At 44.5% G+C, this 26,105-nt stretch overlaps 1 protein-coding gene across 1 annotated transcript in view; it reads right to left on the minus strand.

The window, feature by feature from the left end:
• Nucleotides 1–302: 302 nt before the first annotated feature.
• The window catches only part of MRPS11 (mitochondrial ribosomal protein S11), a 42,309-nt gene continuing 16,506 nt past the window's right edge, over nt 303–26,105 (minus strand). Inside the window, exons 5-7 of the mRNA XM_066592817.1 lie at nt 24,720–24,849; nt 14,989–15,054; nt 303–698 (exon numbers count right to left, since the gene is read on the minus strand). Of these exons, the coding sequence (XP_066448914.1) occupies nt 591–698; nt 14,989–15,054; nt 24,720–24,849 (304 nt within the window). The 3' untranslated portion in view covers nt 303–590. The remainder of the gene's footprint in view (nt 699–14,988; nt 15,055–24,719; nt 24,850–26,105) is intronic.

The raw sequence follows: 26,105 nt of genomic DNA on the forward strand, positions 1-26,105 counted from the left end.
AAAACACCTTAGACCACAGCAGCAGCTTGGAAAAAGAATAATCGTAGTACACAAAAAGCTATGCAAATGTGTAAAAAATGCCAGTGCAAAATTGACTTTTTTTTTTTTTTTAACCGCTAGTGTTTTTTTTGGTTCCACTTTTCTGCCTAATGTGCCGGGGAATAACCTATTGTTTGTAAAAGCAACTTTCATTGTGGTGATTTTTATTACTTGAAAATGACATGAGAAATTGTATTCTCTTCATAAATTACAAGGACACAGAAGAAAAGAAGAAATGCACGAGCCTGGCGCGACACAAAAGGTGAGCTCAGACATTCTCCTCACATTTTATTACAGCCATCTTAAAAGCAAAGAAAAAAAAACATTTTGACAAAAATCTCGTTATTTTCTAAGTCCGCGTTAACCATTTGTTTAAAGGTGTTCCAAAAAAAGAGAAGTCCGTACATAAACCACAAAAGATGGTGATATGATAAAACACCGTGCAGCTTTCTCAGGAACAGCCCTATGGAGCGCACGGCCGTTTCTTCTTCACACAATGTCCTGTTGGAATCACCGCAGCGTACGTTTCATCTTCCCCACTGTGATCTTGTTTACAATCTGCGCGCTTTACGTGGACGGCAACCATTGTGAGGGACGGGGGTGTTGTCTGTAATGGATATCACCTCCAGTCCTCCCATGGTTAACCCTTTTATGGCAGGCTGTGAAAACAGAAAGGTTAAAATATTACACTCCTGATATCAGTTTCTCTGTATTAGACAAACAAGAAATCATAATTTATTTTATGTGTAACCCTTTAGCTGCCAAACATTTTCATCCTTGCCTTTCAAGAGCTATACATTTTCCCCCATCAACATAGGAGGGCTTGTTTTTTTGTGGAACGATTTGTATTTCTTGCAGGTACCATCTTGCACCACCTATCGTCTTGGAAAACGTAAAACATTTTTAAACGGGGTGAAATTGAAAAATGGCGCAATTGTGTGTTTTGCTTTTGCAGTGTTCATGGTGTAGTAAAAAGGACATGCTAACTTCATTCCATTGGTCAGTACTATGATTACAACAGTTTTTAGATTTAGGCTTTATTACTTTAAAAAAAAAAAAGAAAATCTTTACTATTAAAGAGAAAAAATGCTTTTTGTCATATTTAGAGTCACATTTTTTTTTACACCATGAGTGGGGGTTCTTTTTATACATGGGGAGCTGTAGTTTTTTTTTATTACCATTTTAGGATACAGAAGTTTTTGATCACTTTTTATTAAATTTTTATTGGCAGATGATCAAAAAAATTGCAATGCTGGCATTACACATTTCTTTTACATAGTTTGGACTTTTCCCAGACACACTGATATCAATTATATTTAAGTTTTATATTGTTTAGATTGCTTTGCGAGAAACATGGCAAGATTTTTTTTGTTTTTGTTTTTCAAAGTTCCTTTAGGCAAGTTAAACTTGCGATTGCTTAATTGCTTCTATAATATACTGCAATATTTCTATATTGCAGTATATTGTAATTTTACTGTGAACATAAGCCCTGCTACAGGACTAAATGTGGTTAAATACAAGGCAGCCCTGGGCTGCCATGGCAACCATCGGCACCACAAGATCGCATCATTGGCAGCTGATGATCCGGATGAGCGTGGACACCCCACCACCACCTCTAGCTGACAACTTACATGCTGCGATTAGAATAGACAGTACATGTTCGCTGTCAAAAAGCCACAACTGGCGCTAGCTCAGGTTGTGGCTTTTTATGGGGAGCATCAGCCATTTCAAACAGCTGGCACCCGCCAGGTATGCAGCGGATTTGGGTCCCCTTTCACACCCAATACGCACCTCTGTGGAATATAGTACCATTTATGGATATTTAGTTTAGAAGGCTTAGGGAAAACACAGTTACTTTTTAAAAATATCTAAGGCCAACTGCATCCAAGGAACTATTTGCAGTTGAACTGTAATTTCCCTGTCTATGTAAGCGCTGTGGAATATATTGGCGCTATACTAATAAAGATTATTATTTAAGCATATTAATGCGTTAAAGGTCACGTTAACAGCTACAGTGATGTAAGAAGAGTCATCATGGTGCATCAGTGATGTTAGCAATTGCTTCATCTGTACCTAGATTTGTAAATATAAAAATAAACCATTCACCATTTCTAGAAGTTTTTAGGAAACCGTAAAAAAACGCAATTCAAAAGCTATGGAACAATTTTAAAATGGTTTGTTTAGTTATCAAATAATGGGAAAAAAAAGCCACCTCAGTTCGATCAATTCTGTGTGTTTGGCTGCACGGTAGCGCTGTAGTCAGTCAATGTATCATCAACATTCCTGTGCTGAACTACTAGCATCACAAGTGACCCTTGAGGCCACTACCGGCTGAAGTAGTCCTGTGCTTGTATGGCAGGTGACCACTAGCAGCTCGTCAACAAAGACGGATGGTGGCCCGCTGGATCAAGTATGCATTGAAGAGGCAAGTATACTATGTGTGAGATATATATATTTTATATTTATTTATTACACACACACACACACACACACACACACACACACACACACACACACACACACACACACACACACATATACATACACACACACAGTGTGTATATAATATATATATTTTTTTTATTTTTTGCTCTTAACCTCATACAAATCATATAACTTTACAGACATAACAAGAACATGGATATTGACTTCTCTGACTGAAGAGATACTCCCTTTGCAGTAATTTTCCAGCTCCAACTGAATCCATTAATGATGCTAGAAGAGTACCAAACATTTTCATAATGGCAGATAATAACCGTATCCATATCAATTGAGCACATCATGTCCGTAAGGACAAAGACATGTAGTGGTAAGTTTGTTTTGCAGTCAAACAAGCAAAGCCCACTTCTTAATTGTTGTACTGAATAGGCGATCATCAATGTCCCAAAGTGATTACCAAAAGTTAACAAAAAGATGTGTTGTGCTACCATTTCCTATTCTCACTGGCTTTCTTGTGCAAGAATATCGCACAGCAAGCTGGACAAGGTTTCCTTAGATGTGCCATTTAAGCTCTTCTCAAACTGCCATCAGAGGCGCTGGGGCCCATTTACTTAGACCAGCAGTTCACATGGCAAGAGGCACTAGCCTCTTGATGCATTGTCTCATCTGGTGGCAGCTCCGTGCACCAGACGAAACTCTACAATACCTCGAAACTATAGCAAAAAACTACTTCAATGTATGACAGCTTCTAATGTAGATTATAGTAAATGTGCTGGACCCCACATGGCCCATGCCCCTTGAAGCCCAGCCCACATTTTGGAAAAAAAGACAGATCGCCATAGAGGCATGTGCACCAAAATAGCAACTTCTGCATTCCAGAATTCTAGCGTCTGTGGCATAAAACAAATAGACCTGTCTTTTTGCAGATTCCATGAGCAGTCTTCACAGCTCCAACAGAAAGAATAGCCCTGCTTGCAGTAGTATTCTATCAGAATGGCAGAAACCTAGACGGACCCCATTATAAGTCAGCGAGGTCCTTCAGACACTGGTGGTATCCATCAGATCACAGATCCGACAGAGTGTTGCTGTTACTGTCAAATGGAAGCCACAATAGTATGAATAGAGCTTAAATTAAAATATGATTGTGCAAGAGAAACTACGTAATCTTGTAGATATGATAGCTTTCAATGTCTAACAAAGTCTAACAAAAATACATGCAAGCTTCTGAACCAACACAGGGTTCCAGGCTTAAATGAAATGGATCCGAAGAGGCATGCATATTTATACACACATACTATTGTTTCAGCTGAATCCCGCTCCCTGAAGACAGGCTGGGAATGAATAACAGAGCAGTCCAGCTGTGTTCTCCATACCCTGCTCGGAGCGCTCGGCTGTATAACAGCCGGGTGCTCTGAGCAGAGAACAGCTGGATGCAGAAGACAAGCGGCCCCCCCTGTCTTCTGCATCCCCCACTCGGAGCGCATCACCTTGCGCTGTGTAAAAGAACACAACGATTATCGCTCAAAAGATTTTTTTGAGTGAAAATAGTTGTAACTAAAGCCTGGTTTAGACACATTACTTTACATGTGAACACCACTTCAGGGACATCTTCAACTGTTACATGTAATGTAAACCTTTTAGGTGGCTTTTTTCTTAAAGGATTATTCCCATTTCAGGCAATTATGGCTGAGAGGGGAATGGAAACAATGTCAAATTGTGAAGTGGGGTAAAATGGACCACAAGTGAGCCATTTTTTGGACAGTTTTGCTTTTGCAGCGTTGATGGTGTGGTAAAAATGACACATTAACTTCAATCCAGTAGGTCAGTGCCAATATGACAATACTAGGTTTGCTTATAGATTTTTCTTTGTTTCACTACTTTATTATGACATTAACTTTATTCTTTGGGTCAGTACAATTGTTTCAATACCAAATGATCATTTTTTGTTGTACTACTTTAAAAAATAATATCTTACAGATAAGAAAAGAAAAGAAAAGAAAAGGAAAGGAAAGGAAAGGAAAGGAAAGGAAAGGAAAGGAAAGGAAAGGAAAGGAAAGGAAAGGAAAGGAAAGGAAAGGAAAGGAAAGGAAAGGAAAGGAAAGAAAATCTATGGAGTTGCATGCAGGCTTTTTTTTCCAGGACAACCAGTTAGTTTTTATTGGCAACATCAGAGTACGTGTGACTTCTAGAGAATTTTTTTAAAATTAGTAATTGTGCCCCTTCTCAGTGGCCGTATAGTAATCTTGACCTCTCTCAGCGGCCCCAGTAATAACAGTGCCCCCCCTCTCACTCCCCTACCCCAGTGGTTCTAGCAGTAAAAGTGGCCCCCAGTACCTCTGGTGGGGCATCAACTCCACACTTACCTTCCCTCCATAGTTCTGGTCCAGGTGCAGCTGAATATGATAGAATGGTAAAATATCGCAGGCTCTGACCTCTGACACTTTCTCCCTCCCTTCGCGTTACTGCACTTCCTGTACAGAGCCTCAACACCAGGAGGAAGCGTCAGAGCCTGCAATACTCAGAGGCGCCCAGGCAGGAGCTACAGAGGCAAGGTAAGCGATTTCCTGGTACGGTTGCCTCTGTTAGCAAATAATTCCAGCGCTTTTGGTGCTGTAACAGATCATTATGGAGGGAGTCCGAGGGGTCTAGTGATACCAGGTACTTCTGACATTGGAAGAAAAGATGCACACACTTTTTTTGTAAGATTCGTGCTAAAAAGTGGATTATTCAGTCCAAAAAAAAAAAAAGGACTTTAGTAGCTTAGACTTATGGGCGTGGCAATTGCTCATCTGTTTATTATATCAAATATTTAAAGTTTGGCAGATAAAGAACATTTTTTTTCAGTCCCCATAGTGGGCTTGAACCATCAGTTATTTGACAGCTTATACAATATACTGAAATACTTCAGTATTGCAATTGAATTTCTTCAGGCATTTTATTAAGCTATGTATCAGACACAGCTTTACATGCAGAGATACATGGCAGCCTGGGGTTCTTCGTAAGGCCCAAGGCTGCCATGACACCCGAACGGCACTATGCAAACTCACTGCACCCCACAATCTCCCTCTGTTAGGGCACTTAAATGCTGCTCTCAGAATGGACAGCAGCATCTCTGTCGCAGCAGTGTGTTATCTCTTAAAGACAGCTGAGATATGCCATTTATGGAGCGGGCTTGGCTTATGAGCCAACTCTATACAAGCCCCTTGCACATCTATGGCAGATGTCACCAAGGAAATAGAACCATGGTTGCTTATTGGCAACCAACACCAAGGGGCTACTATTATTTGAGTGCACACTGAATGCCATTAAACTGTCAAGCAGCACCAGGCAGCCCTGAAATCTTATCTATATTCTCTCATCCCTCAGGCAATAGATTACACTGGTTTTTATTGGAAAGATTTCCCATCTTTCCCTGTGCCGCATTTATGTATTGTAAATACACTTCCTGCCTTTACAACACATTTTTGTATATATCAATTGGAGATGTAAATTCTAGTCTTTATGCATTCCTAAAGAAAGGGTGTGCGCACGAACCATCATACATGCCTATATTCTATGTCATTGGCCCTTGTTTACAGTGCTGTGGAGGCTAAAATAGATGTGTTTTTCAAGAATCTATGTATAAATCTTTTTACGAAACTTGTTTTTTTTCTCCATAGCCAATTAACTATTACCAATTTATTGTACATCAACATGAACTGGCGATTTCACCGAAGGAAGAAAAAAAAAAAAACAAAAAAACCCCCACAACACACAAGTTATTGTTCCTCCACCTCCCGTGGCAAGATTTCCCTCCTAGCATGCATATGCACAGTAGGTACAGGTCTTCCTCTAAACCGTCCAACTCACAGATACTATACAGAAGGATTACATTCACCACAAGTAAAGAAGAGCCATCACATCCAGCTGAGATGAAAATGGGTTATGTATTGGATGGGCTTTGTTAGAGTGTTGAGATGGAAACTACACCGGCTACAGATTGGCTAGTAGGTGCGAATGTAAGAATGTACAAACAAAAACTGCAAAGTGGAGCAAAAAAATGTAATCCCTTGGCATCTTGTCCTTGCTTTTCACAGACAAAAACAAAAAAAAAATACAATGCTAAAAATTCTTAATTGACCGTTTCACAAATGGGAGAAGTGAAACTGGTCATACATGCTCTATTTTTTTGTTTTTTCAAACTATTTCACTGATCTGCAATCTGACTGAGAATCAGGCTGTGCTGGAGAATGGTGTGAGCACTCCACGATGAGAAGCCATTGGTATAGGGACTCAATGGTTAGCGCTGCTGCCTTGCAGTGCTCAGTCCTAGGTTTAAATCTGTCCAAGGACAACATCTGCACGGTGTTTGTATGTTCTCCCCATGATTGCATGGGTTTCTTTGGGGTACTCCGGTTTCCTCCCACACTCTAACCCCTTCAAAAATTAAAAAAAAAAAAAACAGAGTATGACAGGTGAATGTAGATTTTGAGCCCTTATATAAGCATTGACAATTTGTGTAATATGTTAAAACAAGAGTAGATCTGGACTAATAATGTGCTGGTGGTTCCTTGGTGGTTTCAGACCATGCATATTTCTCACCGATCCACATTTACTCATGATTGGAAGCAAAACTAGCTGTTGAGCTTAAATCGGCACTGACTTTTCAAACAACTTGTGCTTCCAGTATATGATAGCCACTGTGATACATTAGCAAAACTGCTGTTCACTGTCTGCCAACTCTTGATTGACAAGGGGATGCTAGGACGGCAGAGCAGGGCAGGAGTACTCCTGCTAATTGTACTGCATGTAGAGAGTAGGTAGAGGGAGAGACACGCTCGGAAAGCTGCAAGTAGAGATAATGGTGAGATCTTCTGCTACATTTGTCTATACACTCCTGTCCAATGAGGTTATGTCTGTGTGTGTGTATAATTGGTATTTAGAAAGCAAGATCTCTGTGGTTTTCTCTATATAGTCTATAGCACAACAGCAGCTCCCCTCACCAGTCCCTAGATGATGGGGAAAAAGGTATACACCCAGCACAGGGCAACATTCAGAAGAATGCAAGATACAAGTCATAACGCCCAGAAAGAGTGTTGGTCCGCATGTATACACACAGCAGCTTATTCTGAAGTTATCTAAACACTCAGATACGCTTTAACTTTACTGTAAGTCTCCTCACAGCAGTAAATGCCAAAAGAGGCACTTGGCATAAAGTACATGCTTTGAAAGGTTATGTGCAGGTTTGACATGAAGTTTGGTCCCCACAGAGCTGTCAGATTAACTTTCCTGCCCCTTCCCTCATATGCTCTATAATCAGTTAACCTCTTCATACTTCATAATTTCATTTGGTTTTGCCCTAGCTTTCTATATAAAGATGACCAAAACAAATCTAAATTTACAAGAGGCAGGAATACATAGTAAACACACAGGAAATCCAGGCAAGAAGATGTCCTAAATAGAGATGAGCGAACACCAAAATGTTCGGGTGTTCGTTATTCAGAACGAACTTCCCGCGATGTTCGAGGGTTCGTTTCGAACAACGAACCCCATTGAAGTCAATGGGCGACCCGAGCATTTTTGTATTTCGCCGATGCTCGCTAAGGTTTTCATGTGTGAAAATCTGGGCAATTCAAGAAAGTGATGGGAACGACACAGCAACGGATAGGGCAGGCGAGGGGCTACATGTTGGGCTGCATCTCAAGTTCCCAGGTCCCACTATTAAGCCACAATACCGGCAAGAGTGGGCCCCCCCCCCTCCCAACAACTTTTACTTCTGAAAAGCCCTCATTAGCATGGCATACCTTAGCTAAGCACCACACTACCTCCAACAAAGCACAATCACTGCCTGGATGACACTCCACTGACACTTCTCCTGGGTTGCATGCTGCCCAACCACCCCCCCTCCCCCCCACAGCGCACACCAAAGTGTCCCTGGGCAGCCTTCAGCTGCCCTCATGCCACACCACGCTCATGTCTATTTAGAATTGCGTCTGCCATGACGAGGGACCGCAGGCACACACTGCAGAGGTTGGCACGGCTAGGCAGCGACCCTCTTTAAAAGTGGCGGAGCGATAGCCCACAATGCTGTACAGAAGCAATGAGAAATAGAATCCTGTGCCACCGCCATCAGGAGCTGCACACGTGGCCATAGCAATGGGGAACCTATGTGCCACACACTATTCATTCTGTCAAGGTGTCTGCATGCCCCAGTCAGACCAGGCTTTTTAATTCATAGACACAGGCAGGTACAACTCCCTATTGTGAAGTCCCTGTCGACCCACAGCATGGGTGGCTCCCTGGAACCCACCGGCGGTACATAAAAATATCCCATTGCATTGCCCAACACAGCTGAGGTAGTAATGTCGTGCTTAATGCAGGTGGGCTTCGGCCCACACTGCATGCCCCAGTCTGACTGGGGTTCTTTATAAGTGTACAGATGTAGTAAAAACTCCGTGTGCACCTACAGCATGGGTGGGTGCCAGGAAGCCACCGGCGGTACATAGAAATATCCCATTGCATTGCCCAACACAGCTGAGGTAGTAATGTTGTGCTTAACCCTTTCCAATCCAATTTGTATATGGTTTTCCTAGGGGGCTTACTCTTTTTCTGCCGTTATACAACGGCGCTATATGCTGGCTAAAGCCAGTACTGCATGAGCTGACACGTAGGATAGGCTCCGACAGCAGAGAGGCTGGCAATATACAGTAAGAGAACCCCGACGGACGTCTACCAACAACGGAGCTGTACAGCCTTAAACCCTAATGTCTTCACAGGTCACACAGTGGACTGGAAAGGGTTAATGCAGGTGGGTTTCGGCCCACACTGCATGCCCCAGTCAGACTGGGTTTCTTTATAAGTGGAAACAGATGCATTTATAATTCCCTGTGGACCCACAGCATGGGTGGGTGCCAGGAAGCCACCGGCGGTACATAGAAATATCCCATTGCATTGCCCAACACAGCTGAGGTAGTAATGTCGTGCGTAATACAGGTGGGCTTCGGCCCACACTGCATGCCCCAGTCTGACCGGGGTTCTTTACAAGTGGACACATGTAGGTTAAACCCCCTGTTGACCCACTGCCTGGGTGGATGCCAGGAAGCCACCGGCGGTACATAGAAATATCCCATTGCATTGCCCAACACAGCTGAGGTAGTAATGTCGTGCGTAATACAGGTGGGCTTCGGCCCACACTGCATGCCCCAGTCAGACTGGGGTTCTTTAGAAGTGGACACATGTATTAAAAACTCCGTGTGCACCTACAGCATGGGTGGCTCCCTGGAACCCACCGGCGGTACATAGAAATATCCCATTGCATTGCCCAACACAGCTGAGGTAGTAATGTCGTGCGTAATACAGGTGGGCTTCGGCCCACACTGCATGCCCCAGTCAGACTGGGGTTCTTTAGAAGTGGACACATGTATTAAAAACTCCGTGTGCACCTACAGCATGGGTGGCTCCCTGGAACCCACCGGGGGTACATAAAAATATCCCATTGCATTGCCCAACACAGCTGAGGTAACGTCAGCTGGAATACAGGTGGGCTAAAAATTAATTTGATTACACTGTAGGCGAGGGCCCACAAAAATTGCTGTATCAACAGTACTAATGTACATCCCAAAAATTGGCCATGGCCAGCCAAGAGGGCAGGTGAAACCCATTAATCGCTTTGGTTAATGTGGCTTAAGTGGTAACTAGGCCTGGAGGCAGCCCAGTGTAACGAAAAATTGGTTCAAGTTACAGTTCCAACGCTTTTAAGCGCATTGAAACTTATAAAAATTGTTCAGAAAAATTATTTGAGTGAGCCTTGTGGCCCTAAGAAAAATTGCCCGTTCAGCGTGATTACGTGAGGTTTCAGGAGGAGGAGCAGGAGGAGGAGGAGGAATATTAGACACAGATTGATGAAGCAGAAATGTCCCCGTTTTGGATGGTGAGAGAGAACGTAGCTTCCATCCGCGGGTGCAGCCTACGTATTGCTTAAGTATCGCTGCTGTCCGCTGGTGGAGAACACTGTCGGCACTGTCGGTTGACAAGCGGCTACGCTTATCTGTGATGATTCCCCCAGCCGCACTAAACACCCTCTCCGACAAGACGCTAGCCGCAGGACAAGCAAGCACCTCCAGGGCATACAGCGCTAGTTCAGGCCACGTGTCCAGCTTCGACACCCAGTAGTTGTAGGGGGCAGAGGCGTCACCAAGGATGGTCGTGCGATCCACTACGTACTCCCTCACCATCCTTTTACAGTGCTCCCGCCGACTCAGCCGTGACTGGGGAGCGGTGACACAGTCTTGGTGGGGAGCCATAAAGCTGGCCAGGCCCTTAAAGACTGTTGCACTGCCTGGGATGTACATGCTGCTCGATCTACGCACATCCCCTGCTACCTTGCCCTCGGTACTGCGCCTTCTGCCACTAGCGCTGTCGGCTGGGAATTTTACCATCAGCTTGTCCGCAAGGGTCCTGTGGTATAGCAACACTCTCGAACCCCTTTCCTCTTCGGGAATCAGAGTGGGCAGGTTCTCCTTATACCGTGGATCGAGCAGTGTGTACACCCAGTAATCCGTCGTGGCCAGAATGCGTGCAACGCGAGGGTCACGAGAAAGGCATCCTAACATGAAGTCAGCCATGTGTGCCAGGGTACCTGTACGCAACACATGGCTGTCTTCACTAGGAAGATCACTTTCAGGATCCTCCTCCTCCTCCTCCTCCTCAGGCCATACACGCTGAAAGGATGACAGGCAATCAGCCGGTGTACCGTCAGCAGCGGCCCAAGCTGTCTCTTCCCCCTCCTCCTCATCCTCCTCATGCTCCTCCTCCTCCTCCTGTACGCGCTGAGAAATAGACAGGAGGGTGCCCTGACTATCCAGCGGCATACTGTCTTCCCCCGCCCCCGTTTCCGAGCGCAAAGCAGCTGCCTTTATGGTTTGCAGGGAATTTCTCAAGATGCATAGCAGAGGAATGGTGACGCTAATGATTGTAGCATCGCCGCTCACCACCTGGGTAGACTCCTCAAAATTACCAAGTACATGGCAGATGTCTGCCAACCAGGCCCACTCTTCTGAAAGGAATTGAGGAGGCTGACTCCCACTGCGCCGCCCATGTTGGAGTTGGTATTCGACTATAGCTCTACGTTGTTCATAGAGCCTGGCCAACATGTGGAGCGTAGAGTTCCACCGTGTGGGCACGTCGTACAGCAGTCGGTGCACTGGCAGCTTAAAGTGATGTTGCAGGGTGCGCAGGGTGGCAGCGTCCGTGTGGGACTTGCGGAAATGTGCGCAGAGCCCGCGCGCCTTTACGAGCAGGTCTGACAAGCGTGGGTAGCTTTTCAGAAAGCGCTGAACCACCAAATTAAAGACGTGGGCCAGGCATGGCACGTGCGTGAGGCTGCCGAGCTGCAGAGCCGCCACCAGGTTACGGCCGTTGTCACACACGACCATGCCCGGTTGGAGGCTCAGCGGCGCAAGCCAGCGGTCGGTCTGCTGTGTCAGACCCTGCAGCAGTTCGTGGGCCGTGTGCCTCTTATCGCCTAAGCTGAGTAGTTTCAGCACGGCCTGCTGACGCTTGCCCACCGCTGTGCTGCCACACCGCGCGACACCGACTGCTGGCGACATGCTGCTGCTAACACATCTTGATTGCGAGACGGAGGAGGAGGAGGAGGAGGAGGAGGAGGAGGAGGAGGAGGAGGAGGAGGAGGGTGCTTTAGTGGAGGAAGCATACACCTCCGCAGATACCACCACCGAGCTGGGGCCCGCAATTCTGGGGGTGGGTAGGACATGAGCGGTCCCAGGCTCTGACTCTGTCCCAGCCTCCACTAAATTCACCCAATGTGCCGTCAGGGAGATGTAGTGGCCCTGCCCGCCTGTGCTTGTCCACGTGTCCGTTGTTAAGTGGACCGTGGCAGTAACCGCGTTGGTGAGGGCGCGTACAATGTTGCGGGAGACGTGGTCGTGCAGGGCTGGGACGGCACATCGGGAAAAGTAGTGGCGACTGGGAACTGAGTAGCGCGGGGCCGCCGCCTCCATGATACTTTTGAAGGACTCCGTTTCCACAACCCTATACGGCAGCATCTCAAGGCTGATGAATTTTGCTATGCGGACGGTTAACGTTTGAGCGTGCGGGTGCGTGGCGGCGTACTTGCGCTTGCGCTCCAACAGTTGCGCAAGCGACGGCTGGACGATGCGCTGAACTACACTGCTGGATGGGGCCCGAGGACAGTGGAGGTGAGGGTGTGGGTGCAGGCTAGGAGACGGTAGTGCCTGTGTCCTGAGAGGGGGGTTGCATCTCAGTGGCAGGTTGGGGCACAGGGGGAGAGGCAGGGGTGCAAACCGGAGGCGCTGAACGGCCTTCGTCCCACCTTGCGGGGTGCTTGGCCATCATATGTCTGCGCATGGTGGTGGTGGTGAGGCTGTTGGTGTTGGCTCCCCGGCTGAGCTTTGCGCGACAAAGGTTGCACACCACTGTTCGTCGGTCGTTAGGCGTCTCTGTGAAAAACTGCCAGACCTTAGAGCACCTCGGCCTCTGCAGGGTGGCATGGCGCGAGGGGGCGCTTTGGGAAACACTTGGTGGATTATTCGGTCTGGCCCTGCCTCTACCCCTGGCCACCGCACTGCCTCTTGCAACCTGCCCTGCTGATGCCCTTGACTCCCCCTCTGAAGACCTGTCCTCCTGAGTAAGCGTTGCACACCAGGTGGGGTCAGTCACCTCATCGTCCTGCTGCTCTTCCTCCGAATCCTCTGTGCGCTGCTCCCTCGGACTTACTGCCCTTACTACTACATCACTGCAAGACAACTGTGTCTGATCGTCATCGTCCTCCTCACCCACAGAAAGTTGTTGAGACAGTTGGCGGAAGTCCCCAGCCTCTTCCCCCGGACCCCGGGAACTTTCGAATGGTTGGGCATCAGTGACGATAAACTCCTCTGGTGGGAGAGGAACCGCTGCTGCCCAATCTAAGCAGGGGCCCGAGAACAGTTCCTGGGAGTGTTCCCGCTCCTGAGCAGGTGTTATTGTAGTGGAGTGAGGAGGCTGGGAGGAAGGAGGAGCAGCAGACAGAGGATTCGGATTGGCAGCAGTGGACGGCGCAGAACTGCGGGTAGACGATAGGTTGCTCGAAGCACTTTCTGCCATCCAGGACAGGACCTGCTCACACTGCTCATTTTCTAATAACCGTCTCCCGCGTGGACCCATTAATTGGGCGATGAATGTGGGGACACCAGAAACGTGCCTCTCTCCTAATCGCGCAGCAGTCGGCTGCGACACACCTGGATCAGGAGCTTGGCCTGTGCCCACACCCTGACTTGGCCCTCCGCGTCCTCGGCCGCGTCCACGTCCTCTAGGCCTACCCCTACCCCTCAGCATGCTGTATTACCAGTGATTTGATTTCGCAAGACTGCAGGCCAAATATAATTTTTTCCCTTTTTTGAAAACGAAAGGCCCCACTGCCTCTAGTGAATGAATAATCTAAGTTTAATAACTGTGCTGTTTTCCTGCTAATGTGTCACAGAACGTGAGGGTAGCAGAGTTATTAACTGTGGCAGAGCAGGTATTTTTTTTCCCAATTAAGGAAAGCAAATGGCAAAGCCAGGAGTAAAACGTAGCTGGGTGCGTCTGATTTTTACAGGTTGCACACGCAGCCGACACGTGTCCACCGGCGTTAGGACGGACAGAGGCAGGACAAATAGAATTATTTTCCGTTTTTTTGCACCAAAAGGCAGCACTGCGTATATTCAATGAATAATAACTGTGTTGTGGCCCTGCCTATACAATTCTTTCCCTGCAGTATCAATGGAGGGTGCAATGGTCTGCAGAGGCGATTTTGAGAAGCAAAAAAAAATGCAGCACAGCTAACAGCAGCCTGGACAGTACTGCACACGGATAAATATGGCCCTAGAAAGGACCGTTGAGGTTCTTGAAGGCTACACTCACTCCTAACACTCTCCCTGCCTATGCAGCACTTCTGTCCCTAATGCAAGGTGCAACGCTCTGCAGAGCCGATTTTGAGAAAAAAAAAAATTGCCACTGCTAACAGCAGCCAACACACAGCTATCAGTGGCCCTAATAAGGACCTTTGGGGGGTCTTGAAGCCTACACTAACTACCAATTCTTTCCCTACAGCAGCTCCGGTACAAACAGCACTGTCCCTCATCTAACTCACACGGCATCTGAGGCGAACCGCGGGAGGGGCCGACTTTTATGTTCGGGTGACACCTGATCTTCCCAGCCACTCACATCAGGGGGGTGGTATAGGGCTTGAACGTCACAGGGGGAAGTTGTAATGCCTTCCCTGTCTTTCAATTGGCCAGAAAAGCGCGCTAACGTCTCAGGGAAGGAAGTGAAAGTAACCAGAACACCGCATGGTGTTCGTTACGAATAACGAACATCCCGAACACCCTAATATTCGCACGAATATCAAGCTCGGAAGAACACGTTCGCTCATCTCTAGTCCTAAACCATCAAGAATCAGCAGCATACTGAATGTGTGCGTGGCAACTTTAGATCCAGGATCTGCAATATTCTAAAATAAAACTATGAACTTACCAATCTTCCAGGCCCCATGCCTTTTACAACCACTCGGACGTGGACAACTCCTTTATCAACAGCTTTCTAGAAAAGAGAGAGGGTTATTAAAAAAAAATAAAAATAAAAATAAAAAAGTGACTAGGACAAAAAAATTAATTAAATTAAAACCTGATAGAGAAACATTAAAATTTATCTAATCTATTTTCTGATTGTAGAATATGTTATTCTGTTGTTTATACAGGCCTGTGGGAGCGGCCAGCTCTCCAGACCTACAATTAACAGTTTTTACAGCAGTATCATGGGCCATTCACAAAATGGTCAAGAGGGAACACATTGACTTTGTATAGGAAACTGTTCTAGGATTATCGTGAAACTTGTGCAGGAAGGTGTTACCTTTCAGTGTAATCCTGCCTGTGAGGTTAGTGAGAAGACTGCAGCAAAAGTCTATCTAGAAATTAGGAAGTATCAACTATGGCTAGGCTCTGTGGTTAGTGTGTAAAATGTAGGATTTTTGAATACAGATTGAAACAAACAAATATATAACACATATACTATATATATTTTATGTACACACACAAAAATGTGATTTTATTGCCTACGCAAGCAGAGGAAGAGCAGAAGTATTACAGACAAGTGCTATGTAAAACAAACATAAGTGAATGTGCATGCTGTATTCTAAGTGTGCTGTTTCTTAAGTGTGTGACTTGTGATTAGAGACTTTGGATTCATGGTTTTTGAAAGAGTTACTTGTATTTATTTACTGCTTATCTATTTGAATTTTTGCATATATTACTTTTATCTGATCTATCTGTATGATCCCTGTGTAGAATGTGCTCCATGATTGACAATGCCGTCCAGTGTACATCTTGTGCCATGTATGCAGCCCATAAACAGATGTTTGAGGGTGCATATTGCTGTATGAAACATGAGCACGTTTGGAAACTCAGATCCTGGATCTAAACTTCGCACCTTGCAATACTAAGATCCATTGGCATCATGGAAATGAGCTCGCTGCTCACTGAGCAGGCACTTGCTGGGGTAGATATGGGGGTGGATGGTAGTATGGGAGTGCAGGATGATCAGTCAGCTAGCTGGGTAACACTTAGAGGGAGGGGTAGAGGAAAGTGATCCAGTAAGGCTAGTCCTGAACTAGAACACCTCAACCACCTTGCAAAGTCACCAAATATAACAGAAGCCACTGAAAATCTATTACAGAGACAAATAGATGAAGCAGCAAATCACAATAAAGGTATTTATTATGGGGGACTTCACGAGATCAGCAGGTTTCAGCTCCCCAGTTTATATCCAGATAGTTAAAGGTAACAAGTTTTTGTCAATAACTAAAGATAATTACCTTACCCAAATTGTACAGGACCCAACTAGAGGGACGGCCATTTTGGACTGAATATTAACCAGAATAACCAGACCTGACAGAATAACTAACGGCTGCAGCTTGGGTCACCTGGGAAATAGTGACCGTAAAATAATAACATTTCCACTTGTCTGTCAAAAGAGAGTTTTATCAGGGAGCTATGAAAATACTAAACTTTAGGAAGACCAAGTTCGATCAGCTCAGAGATGCCCTTAATAGAGATGAGCGAACGTACTCGGTAAAGCACTACTCGTCCGAGTAATGTGCTTTATCCGAGTATCGCTGTTCTCGTCCTGAAAGATTCGGGGAGCGCCGCGGAGCGGGGAGCTGCAGGGGAGAGCGGGGAGGAACGGAGGGGAGATCTCTCTCTCCATCTCTCCCGCCCGCTCTCCCCTGCTCCCCGCCGCAACTCACCTGTCAGCCGCGGCGCTCCCTGAATCTTTCAGGACGAGCGGGGAGGTACTCGGATAAAGCACATTACTCGGACGAGTAGTGCTTTACCGAGTACGTTCGCTCATCTCTAGCCCTTAACCTTACTAACAGGGACAATGTCCTTAAAAATAAGGCTACATACCATAGTTGAAAATTTTTTAAAACAATCTTAAAAATACTTAATGTGAGCGGTTTATACTTTACATGAATAAAGGAATTAGGAATAGGAATAAATCAATGTGGCTCAATGAACATGTAAAGAGGACAATAAACAGCAAAAAGAAAATGTTTAAACTGCTAAAGCAATAAGGCAGGGAAGAATCACTAAAAAGCTATAAAAGGAAAAAGATAAATTATGTAAAAAGTAGTTAAAACAGCAAAGAGAGACTAAGTAAGACCTATTGCCAAGGAGAGTAAAACTAAATGTAAACTGTTCTTCAATTATATAAATAGTAAAAAGTATTAATACTGAAAGTGTTGGTCCTTTAATAAATAATGTAGGAAAAACTGTAGAGAGTGATGAGAAGAAAGCAAATCTATTAAATAGTTTTTTCTCCAGTGTATTCACAGAGGAAAAATGAAATGTCAAAGGAGATGCAGCGTGATAAAGAAAACTCTCCACTAAGGCCGCCTGCAGATGGCCAAGTCGGATCCCGACCCGCGCCCCTGCAGGGACCAATGCGGGTCTCACCTGCTCCCGTGGCTCTGTGATGACAAATCACGGCCGTCTGCCTAGGATTGCGTTTTCTAATGCAATCCTATGGAGCTTCCACGGGCGGAAATTTTGTGGGAAATCCTGCCGCAGAATTTCCACCCGTGTGCAGGGGTCCAAATGTCACCAGTTTAACCCAGGAAGAAGTGCAGAGCTACCTGAAAAGGATTAAAATAGAGAAATTAAGCAATTTGATAGACAGACAATTGTTTCTTATATTTAAAGGGGTTCTGTCATTAGAAAACAAAAATTCTATAGTTGCCTATTCCTCCCCAGGCAGTCTTTATCGCATTTTCTCCTGTCTCCTGCAGTCCCCCTGGTCACGTTACCTGAAGCTGGCTGGATACCCTTCTTTCGGTGATGAAGTGTCCATTCTCTGCAGTCTCCTTCCTGCAGGGCAACGTACGCTACATCACTAGTGATTTAACGTTCACAGCCTAGCAGGCAGTGCAGAGCTATTGCAGAGAGTGTGCATGAGCACTTGTCTCTCTGCAATATTATAGGAACACTCGCGACAAGATGTGCATGCGTAGTCTCTGCAATAGATCGGCATTCCTTCCTAGGCAGTAAATGTTATGCCACTAGCGACATAACCTACACTGATCTGCCGGAAAAAGAATGCAGAAAAAGACACTCCATAACAAGAAGAGGATCCGGATGGCTTGCAGTAAGGTGACCCAGGGGACTGGAGAAGATCAGCTTGAAGATGATGCGGTAAGAATACAGCCTGGGGAGGAAGAGGTAAGTACTGATTTTTTTTTTCAAATGAAAAAAACCCTTAAAGTCACAGGGTCTGTTTCACTGGATTGGCACATACCCAATGTGGTGCCAATATTAAAAAAAAGGGGGGGGGGGTCAAAAAGTGAGCCTGGAAATTATAGGCCGGTAAGTCTTACTTCTATTATGGGTAAAATGTTTGACGAGTTTCTAAGAAATGCTATACTGGTGGTCGTCAAGGAAAATGGCTGTATAACTCCTATCAGCATGGGTTTATGAGAGATCGCTCCTGTCAAACCATCCTGATCAGCTTCTACGAGGAGATAAGTTCTAGAATGGACCGGGGAGAGTCAATGGATCTCGTGTATCTGGACATTTCCAAAGTGTTTGATACAGTGCTTCATAAAAGGTTGGCATATAAAACGAGAATGCTTGGTCTGGGTGAGAATGTGTATAAGTGGAACAATGATAGAAAGAATAAGTTGGTTATTAATGGTTCATACTCTGATTAGGTTACCACAGGGGTCACTATTGAGTCTTATGCCCCTCTCACACATGCTGCATTTCACTGCGATTAGTGCGGGGTCCCGAACACTGGTTCTTTGCAGATGTGCTTGAGCGCGGTGTTTATGACTCTGTGATTTTTGGGCACTGTCCGTTCTATTTTCACATGCTTTAGAGCTTAACACACCTCATCTCCCATCACAATGATGGGGTGCATTCAAAAGTGCTGTCAAGCGCTGTGACATGCGTTAAAAAAATGCAGTTCAAAATCGCTGTAAAAATACCACGATTTTAAGCGAGTTTTCTGAACTCGTGTGAGAAGGGCCTTATTGTTTTTAATCATTTATTAGTGACCTGGTAGAAGGATTGCACAGAAAATAGTTTTGTATCAACTACAAATATTGCTTTGTAAAGTAGTTAACACTAGAGAGGACAAAAGGCAGTTGCAGATGGATCTGGTTAAGTTGGGGGCAGAAAAGTGGCAATTTAGGTTTTACACTGATAAATGTAGGGTTCTGCACATGGGCAAAGGAAATACATGTCACCATTACACCCTAAATGGGAGACCACTGGGTAACACTGATGAGAAAGGACTTGAGGGTTTTAGTTCACTGTAAGCTTAACTAGAGCAACCAGTGTCAGGCAGCTGCTGCCAAGGCAAATAGGATCATAGGGTGCATCAAAAGAGATCGAGCTGCACATGACGAGAACATTGTTCTTCCTCTTTACAAGTCACTGGTCAGATCATACATGGAATATTGTGGACAGATTTGGGCACCAGTACTCAAGAAGGACATATCAGAGCTTGAGCGGGTGTATTAAAATAGCCAGAGAAGTTATCAAAATTGGGGTTATAACCTAATAACTATGTGTAAATTTATTAAGGGATAATAGAGAGATCTCTCCCATCATCTATTTGTACCCAAGACTGACTGTAACAAGAGGGCATCCTCTATGTCCAGACATAGAAGGGGGGTTCTTTACTGTAAAAGCAGTGAGACTGTAGAACTCTCTGCCCGAGGACAGGGTGATGGCAAACTCAATGAAAGTGTTTAAGAGGGGCCTGGATGCCTTTCTTGAGCGTTACAATATTACAGGTTATAGTTACTAATGACTTCAGAACAATCGTTAATCCGGGGATTAGTCCGATTAGCAGACTGAGTCGGAGGAATTTTTCCCCTTAACATGAGGAAAATTAGGTTCTGCCTCATTGAGGTCTTTTACCTTCCACAGGATAAACATTGGGAAATAGGCTGAACTGGATGGACACGTGGCTTTCTTCAGCCCAACATACAATGTTATATAGTAGGTCATTTTCGGATTACACATTCTCTTTAAAGAAATAACAGGCGATAACCGTAATAACTGTTCTGAAATATAATAAATCCAAAGTGACACTACAGCTCACTTGCAGAATCTATACACGTCCTCATATAGTTAATCTATGTAAGAGAACAAAAACAAAACAAAAAAAAAGGGCAAAATGAACAAAGTGCCTTTGTGTAGCAAGGAAACACCCATACTGATCTACCCAGCAATAAACAATTAAACAACAAATGCAAAGTGGCAAACAGGGAGAAAATTGGCAAGAGACAAAAAAGGCTTGTAAATTAAGCTGCAGGGGTATCAGCTTGAAGAAATGGAACAGTCAGATACTAATCTATAAGCAGAAAAGGCCTTTTGACAGAACACCTACTAACCATCACGCTGAAGGATGCATTGTTTGGAAAGGTCTCGGGGGTCATGAAGAGGGCCTTATATTTTTACATAGGAGATGTTCTTTTTGTCTGTGCCTGGTGTGGACACTCTTACCCCCTCCATCCATTAAAATAAACAGTCTGGGGGGGGGGGAGAAGATTCCTGTAATGTAATGCAGATTTCTCCGGAGAGGTGAATGGCGGTCAGATATGGATGGGATGTAGAAACATGAACACCTGCAGTAGGCCAGACAATTGAGTAGACTGACTAGATGTCAGCTCCTGCGGGGATAAAAGACTATGGGAGGTAATAGAAAGCAAAACTGACAGGCAGTTCAAATTTCAACACTTTCTAAAAGCAGAAAACAGTGGAGAAACGGACAAGCCATTTCCGGAATTTGGTGAGACATTGTGACAAGGGCCTCGGTAGACCTTCACTGCAGCTTAGTGTCTACTCATGGGGTTACACTGCTCTGTAAGGACCGACTGTTCTCAAGCATTTCAATTCATTTCCTAATCCAGTATTACCAATCAGACCCTTTAGCAGCAGAGCATTCAGGTGTACACATCTATGGAGCTTTAACTTCCTCACCTGTGAATCCACAAAGACAAGCTCATCATTTACAACAGCCTGTAGTCTGCAGTCCATTAAACAGGGCAAGGCAGAGAACTAGGGACTACTCCCAGCTGTCCCATGAACGCCCTTCACGCATTAGATCAGTATGCACTATTTGGGCATTAGGATGCCCATAGAAAATACATATTAGTCACTAAATGTGGTGTGGCTTGCACCCGGGCAATAGATCTTTACTACTTTGGGTTCACTCATCTTTAGGGTGGCTTTACACTATTTTTTTTTTTATTTTAAAGGGAATGTACAGGGTTATTTGTGGAATTACAAGGTACAAAAGACAGATACACAATCCGCCCTTCACTGAAAAGAGGAAGGCTTAAAGTTTTTTTCTGACATACCACTAAGTACCATTTTCTGCCACATTGCAGCGCTTGGTGTCTCATTTAGTTTTATGGTCCCAAATTCACATTGCACTTGAACAACGGATTCACACTTGGCAAACTCAAGAGCACAGAAGATGATTTTTCCTGTGAGGTCGCCATTTTCCTTATTGTAAAGAACATGAAACAACGCTGCAGTGTGGCAGAACATAGAATGCACTAGCAGATCCTTGAAAAAATAAATAAATAAAAAAACAAAAACACAACAACTTTGAACCTTCCTCTTTCCAGCGTTGTGCAGATTGTGTAGCTATCTTTTGTAGTTTGTTTGCAATTAAATCCCAATCTGCTCATTTTAGAATAACTTTGTATCACTAATATATATTTTTTACACTAAATAGTAGATTTTATTTTTATTCTGTTGTCTGTACATGACTGGGTGAGCAGCTATCTTGTCTTTGTTGCACTTATCAGACTCATTGGCCATTCACAAGATGAACAGTGGCCAAGACCGGTTTCCCATTTGCGTCCGAACCTCTGGCCGGAGGTAACATCTCAGACCCAGCTGGAAGAAAAAGTGCTTTTTCTTCCATCCCAAAACCAGGCAGACACCATTACAGTCAATGGGGTCCGCCAGGCGGTGTTTAGTCCCATCCACAGACGGAACCCTTCATCTGTCGGGACTCCCTTTTCCTGCTGCTCAAATAGCGCAGGAAAGCGGAATCCCCAGTGCAGGTGTGAAAACACCGTAACCCATTGATTTCTATGGGAGACCATTGTGGGCTTGTTCTTTAACAAGTGCAGAGGTCATTGTGCCGGGAGGGGAACCATCACCTATTGTGAAATGCAGATGTAAGTTATCCACTTTATTGTGTTGAGGCCCTTTTACACGCAACGATTATCGCTCAAAATTAGTACAAGCGGCCGAAAACGAGCGATAATCGTTACATGTAAACGCAGGAATCGTGCACTTTTTCTTTGAACGATGGATTTTAGTTCACCTAAAGTCCATCGTTCAGCAGCTTGAAGACTGAGCAAATATATTCCATTTTAATGCATTTTGCTCATCTTTTAAAGACTGCAGGATGTTCTCCCCGCAGCATATTTACACTAGCTGTGAAGAGAACATGCAGTAATCCGATGGGAGCCGTGAAGAGAACAATGCAATCTGCCAGCAGCCATGAGGAGAACAATGCAACTGTTTGCACAACTGGGAGTGTATGTGAACACACTGGGCTCTGCAAATAACTCCTAGAGGTCCTTCTACATGCAAATGATGGCCATAATGGCCATTAACACTTTATGCAAATGGATCGCTAAATCTTTCAATCGTTTGAAAGATTATCTTTGCGTGTAAAAGGGTCTTTACCTTTCATTGCAATCTTGCCTGTGGGGATAATGAGGAGACTGCTAAGACGTTCACACTACAGATTAAAGTCTCAGACTATTATGCTTATTGGCCGTGTGCAAGCTGCCAGTTGATAGGATTTATATAGATTTTTTTTTCCCCCCTGCAAAAATTATATACATTTCTACGATGTCTCATCAGAAAATGATCCATTCCCTTTAATTCACATTATGGGACCCATCTTCACTTAGTACTTTGCAGGGCCGTGGGCTTGATTGGTTTAGGGTCACCTTGATACGCCCTGCAGCACCAAAAAGGCATCACTGAAGAAAAATGGATCTGGCAAAGCTTCTAAATCTCTTCTAACTCATCTCTAGGTGGCAATAAAATGCTTTTCTTTGAGGTCCTATTCAGACATCAGTATTGGTAAGCCAAAACCAGAAGTGGGTTCAAAATACGGCAGAGATGCAAACCTTTCCATTACACTTTCTTTCAGCAGGTTATTTTGGCTCACAAATACGGATGTGTGAAAGTTGCCTTAGAGTAAGGCCACCACACATGGATGGGTCGGATTCCGCATGCGCATCAGCCCTGGCATCAGCGGCGTCTGCACGTACCTGCTTTCTTTTCGCCTAGGGCTGACACGGAATCCGCATTTATGCAATGGGGCCGCAGATTGCATGGCTTCCACTGACTGCAATGGAAGCAGTCCATGCGGAATCCACGCAAAAATGGATCATGCTGCGATTTTTTTCCTCCGCAAGCAGAAACTGCGATTGGTTTCTGCTCATGTGCAGGAAGAGTCACTTTTCCATAGCATGCTATGAATGGTATTGAACACTCATTTTCATGCTAAGTTTCTTCTACGACGTGACGATGATGTTGTGAAGACGCCATCCACTTGTAGTGTACGCCAAATTGATGCAGATTTGTGGTGCAGAATCTCCAGCCTGCGATTGTCCCTTTAGAGCCAACGGCCACAGAGTGCAGACACTATGCCACGCTACACGGTTGTAAACAGAGTAAAAACAGCACAGATTCCGGCTATGAGCTATTTGACAGACTGCGCCAATCTCACCGTCATATTCGCTTATTTCTTTGTATGTGAGAAGACTATTGATTAGTACTGTTGGAAAACTTTCTGAGGCTGTACCATGGGCAACATGAAATCATCACTTCAGTAACAATGAGCACGCGGGTTATGGAGGCCTTTTATGTAACGGTGCACACAAAACTCTGATGGGTTTATCATTTCACAGGTTTGTCCTAATTAGTTTTATTTTGTGAAGTGAAACATTGTGACCTGTCTGTACGGCTAATCACGCTGGGAAATCTCGGCGGGAAGAAAGAAAAAACACGAGATGGTATACTAGGATTTCGTGGCTGACAACCTTGGGTGCGGGCTGCCACCTAGTGGATGTTGCAGCACTGGCATCTCTTTTCCCAAAACCCCAACGCAAGAAGAATCCCAGCGATGATAATCTGCGTATTGTGCTCTTCACTACTAGTATATTCAGCATTTGTCCACCAATACTAAGAATTTACAGCCGGGACGAACATCTTTAATTACTAATTTTATTGAACTGAGGAAGAGCCCTTAAATAAAATAAATAAGTAGTGTGTAGTTCTATACAGGGAGGTTAGTGTCCCCTTAAAGGGAATCCGTCCCCTGCTTTTAGCCCTATAAACTAAGCTTACGGCTGAAACTAGGGGATGCATGGAGTTGGGGATTTAAAGTTTTATCCTTACCTCCCCAGTTGTTCCCCCGATGTGGGCGCTGAAAGACGCCGTGTGGAGCAGCTAAGTTATCTAATGGTTCTAATTTTATATAGGAGCGGACTACTTGGCAGCGTGGCTTTTTAGCACTAGGGGAATGACGGGGAATAACTTACATCCCTGGATTCTACGGGTCACCTAAGATATGGTATGTCTATTAAAGTCACATTCTATATATATATATATATATTTATTTATTTATTAATTATACACACACACACTTTCTTTTCTACTTACAGTTGCTGCTGAAATCCCGGTTGTCTGAGCAGCTACAGAGGTGCTCTTCTTGGTATTTTTAAAGCCCTCTGCCCCACAGGATGTGCGAGTTATATACGTGTTGTTGGGCTGACTGATATGGATGTGTGTGCTGTAACATATAAAAGTAGACGGTATTAAGGAACCGGAAGCACATGTATATCATCACGCATGTGCAACCACTGTTGCTACATCTTTATCACACCACAGTTCTGCATAAACTGGACCACTAACCCAGTAAGGTGCTGGCCGCTCCCATAAAGTGCTGCAGGAAAGCCAAAAGTAGCCATATTAGTTATCTTCACGCTTTCTTAAGAGACTGATATAAGCGAAGAACCCCAATGTGGTTTCTTCCATGAACAGCAAGTCTTGTACAGGAGCTACATCTGTTATTGCAGCTCAGCCCCATTATCCAGTTCCTCCATTCTGGTTAGTACAACAGCTGTGACTTTTACAACAGACTTTACTTTTTACACTTATAACTTTAATTTTAAAAAAAAGTTATATGTGCTTACAATTAGTAAAAAAAAATAATTATTTTACCATAATACAGTTTATATAGGTTTGTTATCTAACCAAAGTATCTGTGGCTTTTAACCTTCAGGCTACATAGTGCTTAATAAGAGCTATGCGGAGAAGAGTGGAAAAGGCAATGCTGTTTCTGCCATTGTTCCTGGCTCTTAACAGACACTGATCAGCCCTGGCAGCAGCTACGGTTACTACGGGGTAGGTTTTTCCCTGTACCTGGAGCTGCTAGGGCTAAATAAATAAATGACAGTGCGAATGTCCCACAAAGGTCTTATATAACATCATGGGGGCAGAGATGTTAAAAAAAATACAATGTGATCCACCTCCTACACCAACCTAAAAGGTCACTATAGCCACCCTGTAATCCAAGGCTATACAAATGATATATCAAATGTCCAAAACAAAATGGGGAAGCCATTCCTTAACTTTTTTAGCGCTAATATACCAATTTTGAAAATAACGTATACAATCTTAATTTTTTTTTACCTTTTTGTATGCAGTACCTCCAATAAAAAGAGAAAACAAATTTCAGCAGGGAAAAAAAAAGGATTTAATAAAAAAAAAAAAAAAAAAAAAAAAAAGGGGGAAAGCAAAAAACAGGGCCATAAACCCATTTTATGTGTAAAATGGCTAAGGCCTCATGTCCACGGGGAAAATCAGATCCGCTGCAGATTCTCAATGGAGAATCTGCAGCGGGTCCCTCCTGCCCCGTGGACATGAGCGCCGAAAATAGCAATTTAAAAGCATTTACCTATCCGGCGCGGGCGGGGAAGGTCAGCTGTTCCTCACGGCCGGATCTTCATTTTCGGCCGGCGGATGAATTCCTGACGCCGGCGACAC

The sequence above is a fragment of the Eleutherodactylus coqui genome, chromosome 2, assembly GCF_035609145.1.
Source record: "Eleutherodactylus coqui strain aEleCoq1 chromosome 2, aEleCoq1.hap1, whole genome shotgun sequence".
Lineage (NCBI taxonomy): Eukaryota > Metazoa > Chordata > Amphibia > Anura > Eleutherodactylidae > Eleutherodactylus > Eleutherodactylus coqui.